Source organism: Cucurbita pepo, chromosome 8 (genome assembly GCF_057944985.1).
Source record: "Cucurbita pepo subsp. pepo isolate OVF chromosome 8, ASM5794498v1, whole genome shotgun sequence".
In the NCBI taxonomy this organism is placed as follows: Eukaryota; Viridiplantae; Streptophyta; class Magnoliopsida; order Cucurbitales; family Cucurbitaceae; genus Cucurbita; species Cucurbita pepo.
The window spans coordinates 12,469,252-12,481,275 of record NC_141805.1 but is presented as its reverse complement, the minus strand read 5'-3'; the positions used below and the strand labels follow the sequence as shown (position 1 = coordinate 12,481,275).

Genomic DNA, 12,024 nt, shown 5'->3' with positions numbered 1-12,024 from the left:
TCGGGGTGATTAGGTGAGATTGAGCGGAATTAAGTTGATTCGAGGAGAGTGAAACTCATCTTCACTAGAGAAGTTGTTCCTTAGATTCACAAGCTACCAATGGTCATTTGGAGTAAAACTTGACTCATCTTCACTAGAGATGTTGTTCCTTAGATTTACAAGCTAAGCTACCAATGGTCATTTGGAGTAAAACTTGACTCATCTTCACTAGAGATGTTGTTCCTTAGATTTACAAGCTACCAATGGTCATTTGGAGTAGAACTTGAGGGGTTTAGCTTAAATATAATTGAGACAATTTAGATAGAGAAGTGGGGATAATATTCGTTGAGTGATAGTACTCATATTTTCACTTAATATAGAACTTATTATTCAAGAATTTAGAATTTGGAGCATATCTAAGCACCTTATAATTTTAGTATAGCAAATTAAAAAATATTCGGCTGAAATGATATACCGTTGATATGTTGTGTATATAAAATTGAATGAAATCGAAAAGAGTAATTAATTTCTTACTATCAAGTGATGATATGAATATGTTCATATGGTTATATGGGGGAGGATTAAGGTTGATCAATCCCTTAATCGCAAATGTAAAAAATTAAGATTAGATATGTTACATTATTTTCTCTCATTTACTCCACTTTGCAAAACTTTACTTTTCGTGCCTCGGAATTTTACTGAACAAAAGTTGGTTACTTTCTCAGAAAAAAAATCTATTTCCCAATCTCCTCTTCCTCATCCCTTTGAGGGAGGTACGCCGAATTTCCTTCAGCACAACAAAACTCAAACGAAACATCAAGAAAATAGAGCATAAAAACAAGAAGAACCGAAGACAAAAACATAGGAATAGCTCCAAAGATCCACAACAACAAAGGAAATGAAAAGTAAAACGCACGCAATCCCAACGACCAAAAATAACTCCCTCTATTCACCGTAGTGGCCACATAATCCGCCGTGAGCCCACGCTGATGCCGATCATCGATCAAACCCTTTCTGCATGGCGTATTGATAAGAATGCTTGCATGGCTATAGTACCTTATAGACTGAACGTTAAACAAAAACGCCACCAAAAAGCAAACCAATATGGCAAAGAACTTCACAGAGAATGAGAAACTAAATTGGCTTCTGTCTCCAAGCACCGCCAATGGGGACTGACTCTGGCCGCTGCCACCGCCACCGCCACTCGTCATCAGGACGGCAATGAGAGAGCAGAGCATTATGGCAGTCGAGGCCAAAAGGGTCGACGCCATTATATTGTTCCTTAGTGTTTGGACGGCAAGGACGCCGTTGTTTGGTGCATTGTCCATCATAGCCTGAACCCATAAGCGACGATTCATGGCGTTGATGCCGATCACGGTCTTATTGGGATATGTGAGGATGCGATGTAAAAGCCAAATGTGGTAGGTGAGCATGAGAAGGAGGCCGGAGGAGACCAATGTGTAATCCAGAAGCTTTTTGTCCATTTCCTTCTCACAAGAAGGAAATGAAATGAAGTGGTCGAGTAAAAATGGAGTTTTGCAACAACAGAAACAACAAACGACGTGTCTGGGTCTACTTTTTGTGCTGTGTGGGGAAGCATTGCAGGAATAGGAACCGGTGGAAATTAAAAGTGCTTTCTCATGAAGCAGAACGGAGATAACAAACTATCACAAAAATGGAAGAGAATAAACAGGGCAGCTCAGTCAAGATTCTCAACACAAGGTGGACCATCATTTTAGGCTCATCTGTTGGCAAATTTATTTTTTTTCGCTTGGCCAGACCTGATTTCAAGGGAATATATATATGATAAAATCGTTGCGTAAAATCAAAAGATAATATTATCTTATTTTCTTGAAAAAAGAAACAAAAACATGCATCTTATGACACCAGAACTTTCTCAAAGAAACACAAAAATTGATTTACTCTTTCCAAAACTTTCTCAGAGAAACACATGACAGTTAAGATGAAGTTAAAGCTGTATGTACATGAGAAGGAAGGTTTTACTACTAAACAGTCTGTACACATAAGAAGAGAATGCAGTCGATGAAAAATAAGACTGACCTAAACTGAGGTGGCAGAATAGCTGTAAGCTGGTGAGCTTAAGAAACCAGTGTTAGCTGAACGAAAAGACTTCTCAAAAGGATCCATTTCAGTTCCTTCTGATGCAGCATGTTTCGTCGTCTCCATCTTTCTCCGAAGATTTGTTAGGTGTTCCACTATTTCAGACATTGGTGGTCGGAATTCCTTCACAGGCTGATCATCCAAAGTTGAAATGCACGGGAGGATATGTTAAAAAGGGATATATACATGCCTTGATTGAATGTGCCACCTTTTACCTTATCGTGATGTGATATTAAAATAGTATATTGTGACTAACTTTAGAGTTTGTCAACTTACCACGTAAATGTTAATCTACAGGCTTAAAAGTACGTACTTGTTAGAAATAAACTGAGGCATATTAGATTTCATTAGATGGTCTGGGCTAATTACCTGTATACAAAGGGAGATAATATCGACAAAGCGAGAGAGGGACTTGGAGGAAAATGTTCCTTTAATGACTGGATCAACCATCTGTTCTAAACTCTCGTTGTCATGAAGCCGAGATGAAGCCCATTTCACCAGCGATTGTTCTTTCCTGGGTTTCGAACTTCGTAAAAATAACAAAATTATTCATACTCAGAACTACAACAAGAGTTTGAAGAAGAAGAGAAAAAACCAAAAGGAGGTTGGATGAATTGTACTTGTCAAATGGTTTTCTTCCAGTGACGAGCTCCAAAAGCAACACTCCAAAAGAATACACGTCACTTCTAGTATTATCAAATCCTGGCTGGCCATGTTCAGGTGCAAGGTAGCCTCTGTCACCACTGGCAATCTCAGAAGCCTGTTTTCATCAGTATTTACACATAAAACTCATGAAAAAAAAATACCACAAGTAAACAACGGAAAGTTTAAAATCGTGGAAGTGGAAATTTACGGCATCCCTGTCTAGTTTATGAACAAGGTCTCTCTTCCAAAATAAACATCTAGTTTTTTATTTACCATAAAAAAAAATAAAAAATAAAATCAGAAGTATATTCTCAGCAGTATTTTACCTTCGTTTTAACTCTGCTGGTCACAAGTCGCCTCGCAACAGACAGCCCACAACCATAAATACGAGGAATCAGTTCTTCGTCAAGTAAGATGTTGGCAGCCTTCAGATTGCAGTGAGCAACTGGCGGAAAAAAACTTCTATGCAAATAACTGAAAACACGAAAGGAAAACAGTTAAAAATCCTCAAGAATACAACTATTATTGAAAAACTTGTCTCGAGGTTTTAGATAGTGGTTTTTAAAGGTATGAACCAGAAGTTTTTATACATCAGAAAGGGAGAATTTAGCATTTAGAGTAATTTGCAAATGCGTAATTCGTACAGATCCAAGTCGAGTATAGATAGTAACGATATAGACATAGAATGTCTGTTAAGTTAGTCATAGATTGAAGATTTAGAAGCCGAAGAAATTTGAAAAATATAATGCATGTAGTGTATAATTAAAGATGAACTGAAGGTCTTTGATCTATTAGGTCAGGCAATATGAACCTGATAATCAAATAATGTACTTACTCTAAAGCCCTAGCAACTCCAAGAGCAATCTGGAGACGGACAGTCCATGACAGAGGCATGAAAGATTCACAGTGTAAAGCTTCATCAAGAGACAGATTTCGAACATATTCATATCCGAGGAAATAATGTCCATGCTCTGCACAATATCCAAGCAGTGTAACAATGTTCGGGTGCCTCAAACGGGATGCAGTCCATACGACATCCAGAAATTTCTCTTCTTCTGTAAGAGAGAGTGCTCCCATGTTGATGTTTTTCACCGCCAAAACCTGGTTAGAAATTAAAAGTCAGAAAGAAGTTAATGGAGGTCAGGTGAAACTTTGCTCATAGAGTGTGATCATTTTTACTTGGCCATCAGGAAATTCAGCTCTATAAACAGCACCAAGAGATCCCTCTCCAAGAAGATTCTCTTGACTAAAGTTGTTTGTGGTTGATTGAAGCTCTGCCAGAGTGTACATTTTTGTTCCCACTGGGAGATTGCATCTCATTGAGAAACCTTGTCTTCCAGAAACTTTCTCAGTTCTCGTGCGATTTAATGAAGCTATAGACCTTTGACCACCCATGAGTAGAGAACTCAGGGGCAAGCTCTGTGAGTTTTCTTCTGGTGCGGTGGACAAACCATCTATCAAAGAAAAGAAAAGCCTAATATCTGAAAACAAAATGCTAGTCCGAATGCATACTTGACATTCACAGTACAGGGAGTCATAAGCTGCAACTACGAAACTCAAAGTTAATAACTATCTTGGCACAAACATTTGAAGCCAAACTCATTAACGCCTACGGGAAATTAGTCTCCAAGTTATGATGAGAGCCTTTTCATTTTCATGATACTAAAAAAGATGGATTCCCAGAAAATTCACATTCCGTTTCAAATCTTAGACGACTTCAAAAAAATAATGCCTTTTTCATAATTTACGTCCTTCAATTATCAACAATGCCATTTGGATTGTGACATGTTGAGGTATGCATAAAAGCCGTAGACTTATGGCACAAAGTTGAGACCTCGGAAGACAGAAACTAATATAGTTGCGGTGATAATGGGAAAGAACAAAAGACCTGCTAGTTATAAAGATCGGCTAATGAGCTTTGATCTGGTTATAGTTAAAACAGCATCAAGACCACAAAATTATGACATCCCGCAATGCAAAGCAAAAGGCTGGAAGAACTTTACAAGGAAAAAGATTCACCTTCAGCTTTGCCCAGAGGGAATGATCGGTGTATCATATTGCTAATGGCGAATACAATGAAGAGAGCTGCAAAGGTTACAACTAGTGTTAACCCGCCAACCAGGAGAAGTATTCCACCAGGACCAAGCCTTTTCTTCTCTTGCCTGACACCACGAGAGGGATAATTCTGGATTGAATTCGACTTGGTTGTTGGAGGACCACTGATGTTTCGCACCATAGGTGCTTTTTCCAGGGGGAAATCCCAGGGTGGAGAATTGACTCCCGCATGAAACCTATTTCCCCCAATCCTAAACAGAGGCGAAGTGAAAGTATGTTAGGAACTTTTCTTTAATGTAAACTTCATGTTCAGTTTAGGCAAAAGCTTACCACAAATTTGGAATAGTTCTAAAATTTTCTGGAATAATGCCACTAAAACAATTGTCCTGGATGTTCCTGAAAGAAGAGTTACGTGAGTGAGTACAGAAGTTGCCAGATGAAATAAGTCAGAGATTCTACAGAGGATAGAGTAGTAGAGGAGAAAAAGAGGGAGCCGTGGATAGCATACAAGTCAGTTAATGGAAGTGGAGACAAGTAGGCAACTGATCCTGTAAATTTGTTGTTCTGCAAGAACCTAGTCTAGATAGCATTAATAGGATAAATAGTTGTTCATTGTACCAAGAAAGAAAAAGAAATAATCAAAGACAAGAAACTCACAGTCTAGACATGTTTGTCAAGGAACCTAATGATCTTGGCAAATCTCCAGTGAAGTCATTATATGACAAATCCCTGTGAAAGAAGAATAACCACTGGTTGAATAGCCCAAAGTATTGTGAGTTAATATCTTAATACAAGACTGAACTTGTAGAAAAATTATGAAGTTTTGTTGTGGTAAATTAGAAAGGCAAGCAGTAAGGTGCAAATGAGAGGTGACATGATAGATTATCCGTTCATTTTAGTACAATTAAGAGGCAGAAATAGCATTAGTAGCGAAGAAGGAAGCGTACATCTCTCTCAAATTCTGTAAACCAGTGAACACATTCCCAATCACACCAGATAGAGTATTATGGCTCAGATTTCTGCATGCAAAAGAGTATAGGTAAAGGATGAAGGACCGTTCAACAATAACACTACGAAAGTCAAAGATCTACTTACAAATGTCGGAGATTTCCCATGTAAGATAAAGTATGTGGAATGTTATGGCTTAAATGGTTGAATGCCATATTTCTACAAGAGAAAAGAATTTTACTGAATCTATTAACCGGAGTAACTGTCTACACGCCATTTTCAAATAGAAGGAGAGCTCTTTTAAGTACACAATAATCTATGAATGAAAAAGTAGAGTACACAACTTACATATGAGTTGCATTATGAGGCAAGCTATGGGGAATTTCACCCGTAAGTCTATTCGAGCTAACATCCCTAAATAAAGAATTGAATAGACATTAACACACAATAACTAGCAACAATAAAATTGTTCTATTGACTAAAAAATTAACTTACAGTTGCTTCAAATTGTTGAGGTTGTTAAGCTGCCCTCCAAGATTCCCAGTGAGGTTTAAATCGCGGAGTTTACTACAGAAGAAGACAGTAGTCAGACAAGCACTTCGGTCAAAGAAGGAAACATAATATCAAGAATATGCTTATGGCGTCTAGTTCAAGGCAACATTATGTCATTACAGGTATATTACAGATGACCCGGAGCAAGATACTCCCGTCCATGATTCCACACAAGGATCACCACCATATTTTCTCCATCCTATAAGCTCATGTGGATAGTTCAAAGCACCGTACAGATCCTGAAGAGCTGCAACTGTGCATTACACATTATCCATCCATCATTAACGAGAAATAAAATAACTAGAAAGCCTTGAAATGATTCGCTCAAAAGTAATGCAAGGTGATGCATGTTAACATATAAACTAACGTTTAGTTAATGGCTGCAATTCTATGATCAGGAAGCCATAAGAAGATACCAAAAGAAACTCAACCAAAAAAACCATGACCTATTCCAATCTTTTTCCTAATTCAAAAGCTTCAAGAAACTAAAAAACATTGGTTGCATTCAAACAAAAAGATATTAAGACTTACCATCCGGCCTGTTAGTGAACGCCCGAGCCAGCGAAGTGAGAATCATCGAATAGACTACGACACTAAAATACGTAAACGGACGCTGTTGCAGCATTTTTAAATCACGTCCAGTTTTGAAGGTTCTCTGTTTCCATGGAACAAAGAATCGAACACAAGCAAAATGTCAAGAACGTGGTAGTGTACAAGAAGACTACCACACCAAAATCTGAAGTAAAAAAAATCACAAAAACTAAGAAATGAAAGAATATACGAAGATAGAGTTGTTTTGCTAATCTTTCTCGGAAGCTAGAAGTCCGAAAGAAAATGCCGGCACTGAAAAAGTTGTTCAGAGGAAAGTTACGGCTTAGAAATGGTACCTTCTAGAGAGAGAAAGCAAAAGGGGGCGATCTCGGCTGGTTCTCACAGAGAGAAAATGAAACGGACAAGAGTGGAGTGTGAAAAACCCGCCAGCGTACTGCATCGCCGCGATGAAGACGACGGAGTTTTTGCAATGGCAGGAATTTGATGAGCTGGCGTCCACGTCGGCAAAACGGTTTAGCCGTTGGATAATGCAATAGTAAAGTATGAAAAAAAAAAAAAAAAAAAAACATTTTCTTTCCTTTTTATAAATATTTATTTTTCTATCTTAATTTTTTCACTAATTGTAACAAAAGATAAAAAAGCTTAATTGTATGTTTACTAAGGTCAGTAATAAAATAAGTTTCTAAAATTTATTAAATTTGTATTTAATATTTTCTTGGATTTGTTAAATGTAAATGAAAATATTTTCGTCAAAGATTTTAAAAATAAAATGTATCAAAATTCGAAGCTCAATTAAATAAAATTGAAATATGAGGAAATTTAATTCTGTAAATAGAATTTTATATTTTAAAAAATCTCAAAAAAAGTAAAGAAATATAAAATAAAGAACAATAAATAAATAAATAAATAAAGACTAAAATTTTAAATTAAAACGTTCCTTTTATTGCTTGTGACAAGCAGTTGGCAATGCCAAAATCAGAGTAAACACAAGCACCATTGCAGTTCTCCATGGTAAAGTTTCAAAATTTCATGGCAAACTCAAAGGAACCTTAGTCTTTGGATAAACCCAACTGGGGTAGTAATGTCTGTAACTGAACCCAATTATTCAAACCCTACTACTTAAAGGATGATCAAAGCGACCAATGCAGCTGGTGCTGCGTGGCGGAGTCGAACGCGCCCGAATGCCCGAGTTCCATGTATGGCCTCCTACCTTGATGAGAAACAAACTGGACATCACTGGTAAGACCATGATGATTCAATCCCAGATCAGATGGCAGGTCCAGGGAGCTGCTGCTAGTAGCAGCAGCCTCATTCCCCTTGAAGCCCCACGACACCGTCGAGAAGTGGTCGGCAGCTGCAGCAGCAGCAGCATGAGCTGATGCTGTTTGAGCCACGAGTGCGCCTTCAGCATTCAATAACGCGTTTACCTCTAGAGCCGATGTTTGGTTTGACAGAGGAGAGAGAGCACAGGATGAGTCGGTAACTTCATTTCCAGGACCTGCAGAAACTGGCAGGAAGAGTTCAGGTGAGCTGTTCTCGGAGTTGCTCTGCCAAGGATAGGGAATGTAGCTCCCCATGGCACTGATGTTTTGGCTTCCTGGAAGCCGTTCAGATGCTTTTCCTGTTAGCTTTGGGTATGCACTGAAGTCCATTAGAAAGCTTCCAACTCTGCTGCTGTTTTCTGTCATTGCAAGAAAGTAAACAAATGGTTAACATTTGCACAAAGCTAAGTTAATAAGAAAATTTAGAAAGGTGAAGGCAAATATCTAACCAAAGATTGATGAAGAGAAGCGACCATAACGAGTGGACAATAGTGAACCAGGTGGAGGCTTCCTACGGCGCTCGTTATGACCAGCCAAACGCCTGCGACAGCTACGCTTTCCTTGATCAAACTCGGGGAGCTGATGAAATCTGGAAAATTAACGAATGAGCACTTTCCAACCTCTTGAAGTGAGAAGAAAGGTGTCAATATGTAACAACTCAAGCCCACCACAGGCAATATTGTACTCTCTGGACTTTCCCTTTTAAACTTCCACTCGAGGTTTTAAAATGTGTCGGAATGTTTTGTTCTTCTCTCCAACCGATGTGGGATCTCACAAACCACCCTCTTGGGGGCCAACGTCCTCACTGGCACACCGCCCACTATATGGCTCTAATATCATTTGTAACAACCCAAGCCGACCACTAGCAGATATTATCCTCTTTGGGTTTTCTCTTCTGGGCTTCCCCTCAAGGTTTTAAAACACGTCCACTAGAAAGAGATTTCCACACCCTTATAAGGAATGCTTCGTTCCCATCTCCAACCGATGTGAGATCTCATATCAGTTGGAGATACTGTCCTACCCAAACCTAAACCCACCGCTAGCTGATATTATCCTCTTTGAGTTTTCCCTTCCAGTCTTCCTCTCAAGATTTTAAAATGTGTCCATTAGGGAGAGATTTCCACACCCTTATAAGGAATGCACCATTCCCTTCTCCAACCAATGTAGGATCTCACAATCCACCCCCTTAGGCGCTCAGCTTCCTCGCTAGCATAGAGTCCATCAGTCTACCTAGTTCAATGGACATAGAATCCATCAGTCTATCTGGTTCGATGCTTTGTGCCTAGGCACCAACTTTTGTCAATTGTTACCTAAGCCATTGGTATCACTTTAAATACACCATTAAAGATATTGATCTCATCTTTAAAGAACAGATCTTGAAGACAATAACTTCAGAATATCTAAGCTTATCTAAGGAGTCCAATCAAAATCCAACATCCAACACGTTTTTCAACATGAAATAGACGCCTATGTCTATCACAAATGTTCACTTTGACGGCTATCTCTATCTCAGAATAAAGGTGCATCCCATCAGCTGAAGAATATTATCAAACAGCTTCTTTTACTTTGACGTATATAGCTGGCCTCCAACTTCAACAGGTTTTTTTGTTACTTTACTCTGTTTTCATTTTGACCAATAGGAGGCAATTTAGATAGCCTCTTTGGACTTTAAGGGATTGAGTAGAATATCAAGCAGTTGCACAGAAAAGAATAAACAGTATCATGAGATGTAGGCCACTGTATTGACTGGTATCCCCACTCCACAATTGATATCAAGTTAAAAGGGGGAGAATTGACGAGAAGAACGGTAATAGCTCAAGCCCACCACTACCATATATTGTCCCTACTAAGCTTCTCCTCAAGGTTTTAAAACGCGTCTGTTAGGGAGAGGTTTCCACACCCTTATAAGGAATGCATCGTTTCCCTCTCCAACCAATATGAGATCCCACAATCCACCTCCTTGGAGGCCTGCATTTTCGCTGGCAGACCGATCGGTGTCTAACTCTAATACCATATGTAACAGCTCAAGCCCACTACTAGCAGATTTACTAGCAGATATTGTCTTGTTTGGGCTTTCTCTCACGGTTTTAAATTGCGTCTACTAGGGAGAGGTTTCCACGCTCTTATCAGAATGTTTCGTTACCCTCTCCAACCAATGCGGGATCTCACCATAACAGAGCTATTTGGTTCCATAACCTTTCTGTAGGGTCTGATTGATTCAAAAACTAGAATCCGGATGTTTTATAAACGAATCAATCTGGATGAATCCAAGTTAAGAAACAAGAAAGCGACTCAAAACATGAGAGAAATCTAATCAAATCAAATCCACCAACTAATAAGAGAGATAGCTCCAGCATATGAACTCATCATGAGAATGATAGCAAAACCAAGAGCAAGAGAAAGCAGCTGACCTGCTACACTGCTGGCAAAACCTCTGCTCAATACCAGCAACAATGACCTTGGGGAATTTGGAGTGCATAGTACAAACCTTGTGTCTGGAATAGTAAGCCTTAGCATCACTTAGATCTACTTTACACCCTTCAACCTGACACCTAGGGGGCTGAGCCGCTTGAACAACCCCTCCCCCTCTAGGTTTCTTGGTGGGTGTTGATGCAATAACAGCAGAAGATGAGAAAGACCCACCGCCTGATTTGGGAAGCTCTCCAATACCCACATCTTCAAAGTAAATTTTGTGGCCAAATTTAAGGCCATTGAGTGATTCAGCCGATGAAATGGGAGGGGAGGAAGTGGTAGACCCACCAGACTCAGTCAAAGAACTGCAGTCCATTTCCATCAGGACAATAAAGAAAAACCCTCTAAATCTCATCCCCCATTGAGGTTCTCAGAAGAGGGGTCGCCATTATGAGAGCTCTCCTTGCTTGTTTTGACTGTGTGAGAAAAAGAAGGAGAAAGGGAAAGAAAGGGACAGGAAGACAACCAAACACAGTGCTAGAGAGCAATGGAAAGAAAGAAAAAGAAAATGGTGGGACAGCAAAAAGCAGTAGAGACTGACATTCAATGGGCCATTGCCAGCAGAGGTTTTTTTCTTTGTTGCTTTTTTTGTCTCTCTTGGGTATCCTATGCTACAAGAACAGTGGAAGGAGGAGCAAGAAGAAAGCTCAAAATGAAAGAGATTTCAGAGTGATGATGGGCTTTTGGTGCTCTGTAGCTGACGGCCTTGACTTTCTTTGCCAAAGCCTTTCACTTTTTGTGTTCTTCATTTTGGAATAAACTTCTCTTCCAATCTCCTCTTTGTTGGGGAATGGGGTATGTCTCAAACTCTCAAACACTATTCATTCTTGTTCTTTACAAGTTTCTCTCCCGAAAACAAAACAAACTTTGAATCTTTCCATTCAAGTTACAACTTTTTATTTCACTTTCCAAGTTTCTAGAGTGTGTTTGAAAATTTATTATCGTTTTTATATCTAAAGTTCGTTCATTTAAGAGTTGGAAGACGCTCGAGTTAGCCAAAATCATCGTACATAACAATGGTGTTCTAAATAAGCTAAAATCTTGTTAAGTGTGTGATAAAAGAATGAATTTGTAAACAAAAATTTAGTCAAACTACTTGAGTCCGCCAAAGCAAGATCACAATTATCAATATTACGTATTTTCACACCATGTCATTATTTATTTGTTTCTCGAGAAGAGATGAAAATTATGCTCGATATCCAATGTCTCTATGATGCATGTGAAAGAGAATAAAACATATTAGATTGACTCGTGTTGATTTGTGAGGATAATCTTTACTTTTGAAAAGCAAGAAGTAGATTGTATCGCAGGAAAATACCTACTCGTGCTAGATTGACCCGTATCAAGCTATCAACTCATGCTAGTCAATCCATCGATT

General features: G+C 38.9%; 3 protein-coding genes across 7 annotated transcripts; all 3 read right to left on the bottom strand.

Moving 5' to 3' along the window:
- Nucleotides 1-541: 541 nt before the first annotated feature.
- LOC111800202 (uncharacterized) lies at nt 542-1,494 on the bottom strand. The gene has a single exon (XM_023683794.2). The coding sequence runs from the start codon at nt 1,461-1,463 to the stop codon at nt 714-716; it is 750 nt and encodes a 249-aa protein (XP_023539562.1). The 5' UTR covers nt 1,464-1,494; the 3' UTR covers nt 542-713.
- Nucleotides 1,495-1,624: 130 nt separating this feature from the next.
- On the bottom strand, nt 1,625-7,671 carry LOC111799866 (protein STRUBBELIG-RECEPTOR FAMILY 2). 5 transcript variants are annotated; one of them, XM_023683356.2, is made up of 18 exons: nt 7,188-7,671; nt 6,832-6,955; nt 6,421-6,553; nt 6,244-6,315; nt 6,097-6,162; nt 5,896-5,967; nt 5,748-5,819; nt 5,458-5,529; nt 5,309-5,374; nt 5,131-5,196; nt 4,765-5,051; nt 3,925-4,199; nt 3,581-3,846; nt 3,072-3,219; nt 2,721-2,860; nt 2,470-2,626; nt 2,041-2,232; nt 1,625-1,760 (listed from the first exon to the last, which is right to left on the bottom strand). In XM_023683356.2, the coding sequence occupies exons 2-17, from the start codon at nt 6,923-6,925 to the stop codon at nt 2,041-2,043; spliced, it is 2,178 nt and encodes a 725-aa protein (XP_023539124.2). In that variant the 5' UTR covers nt 6,926-6,955; nt 7,188-7,671; the 3' UTR covers nt 1,625-1,760. The 5 variants fall into 5 exon arrangements, with proteins under 5 accessions (XP_023539124.2, XP_023539123.2, XP_086981954.1 ...); XM_023683355.2 differs by lacking the exon at nt 1,625-1,760 and having other exon boundaries at nt 1,962-2,232; XM_087125828.1 differs by lacking the exon at nt 1,625-1,760 and having other exon boundaries at nt 1,962-2,232; nt 3,925-4,178.
- Nucleotides 7,672-7,771: 100 nt separating this feature from the next.
- LOC111800894 (squamosa promoter-binding-like protein 9) lies at nt 7,772-11,233 on the bottom strand. The gene is made up of 3 exons (XM_023684799.2): nt 10,586-11,233; nt 8,624-8,763; nt 7,772-8,533 (listed from the first exon to the last, which is right to left on the bottom strand). Exons 1-3 carry the CDS (start codon nt 10,999-11,001, stop codon nt 7,983-7,985), a joined length of 1,107 nt encoding a protein of 368 aa, XP_023540567.1. The 5' UTR covers nt 11,002-11,233; the 3' UTR covers nt 7,772-7,982.
- Nucleotides 11,234-12,024: the final 791 nt, after the last annotated feature.

Coding starts and splice junctions, on each gene's coding strand:
- LOC111800202 (XM_023683794.2), bottom strand. CDS start 1,463: ATGGACAAAAAGCTTCTGGATTACACATTGGTCTCCTCCGGCCTCCTT.
- LOC111799866 (XM_023683356.2), bottom strand. CDS start 6,925: ATGCTGCAACAGCGTCCGTTTACGTATTTTAGTGTCGTAGTCTATTCG. Junction 5,375..5,457: donor TTGACAAACATGTCTAGACT/GTGAGTTTCTTG, acceptor TATCTAGACTAG/GTTCTTGCAGAACAACAAAT. Junction 5,197..5,308: donor CCACTTCCATTAACTGACTT/GTATGCTATCCA, acceptor CTCTTCTTTCAG/GAACATCCAGGACAATTGTT.
- LOC111800894 (XM_023684799.2), bottom strand. CDS start 11,001: ATGAGATTTAGAGGGTTTTTCTTTATTGTCCTGATGGAAATGGACTGC. Junction 8,764..10,585: donor TTTTGCCAGCAGTGTAGCAG/GTCAGCTGCTTT, acceptor TTAATTTTCCAG/ATTTCATCAGCTCCCCGAGT. Junction 8,534..8,623: donor CTTCTCTTCATCAATCTTTG/GTTAGATATTTG, acceptor TTGCAATGACAG/AAAACAGCAGCAGAGTTGGA.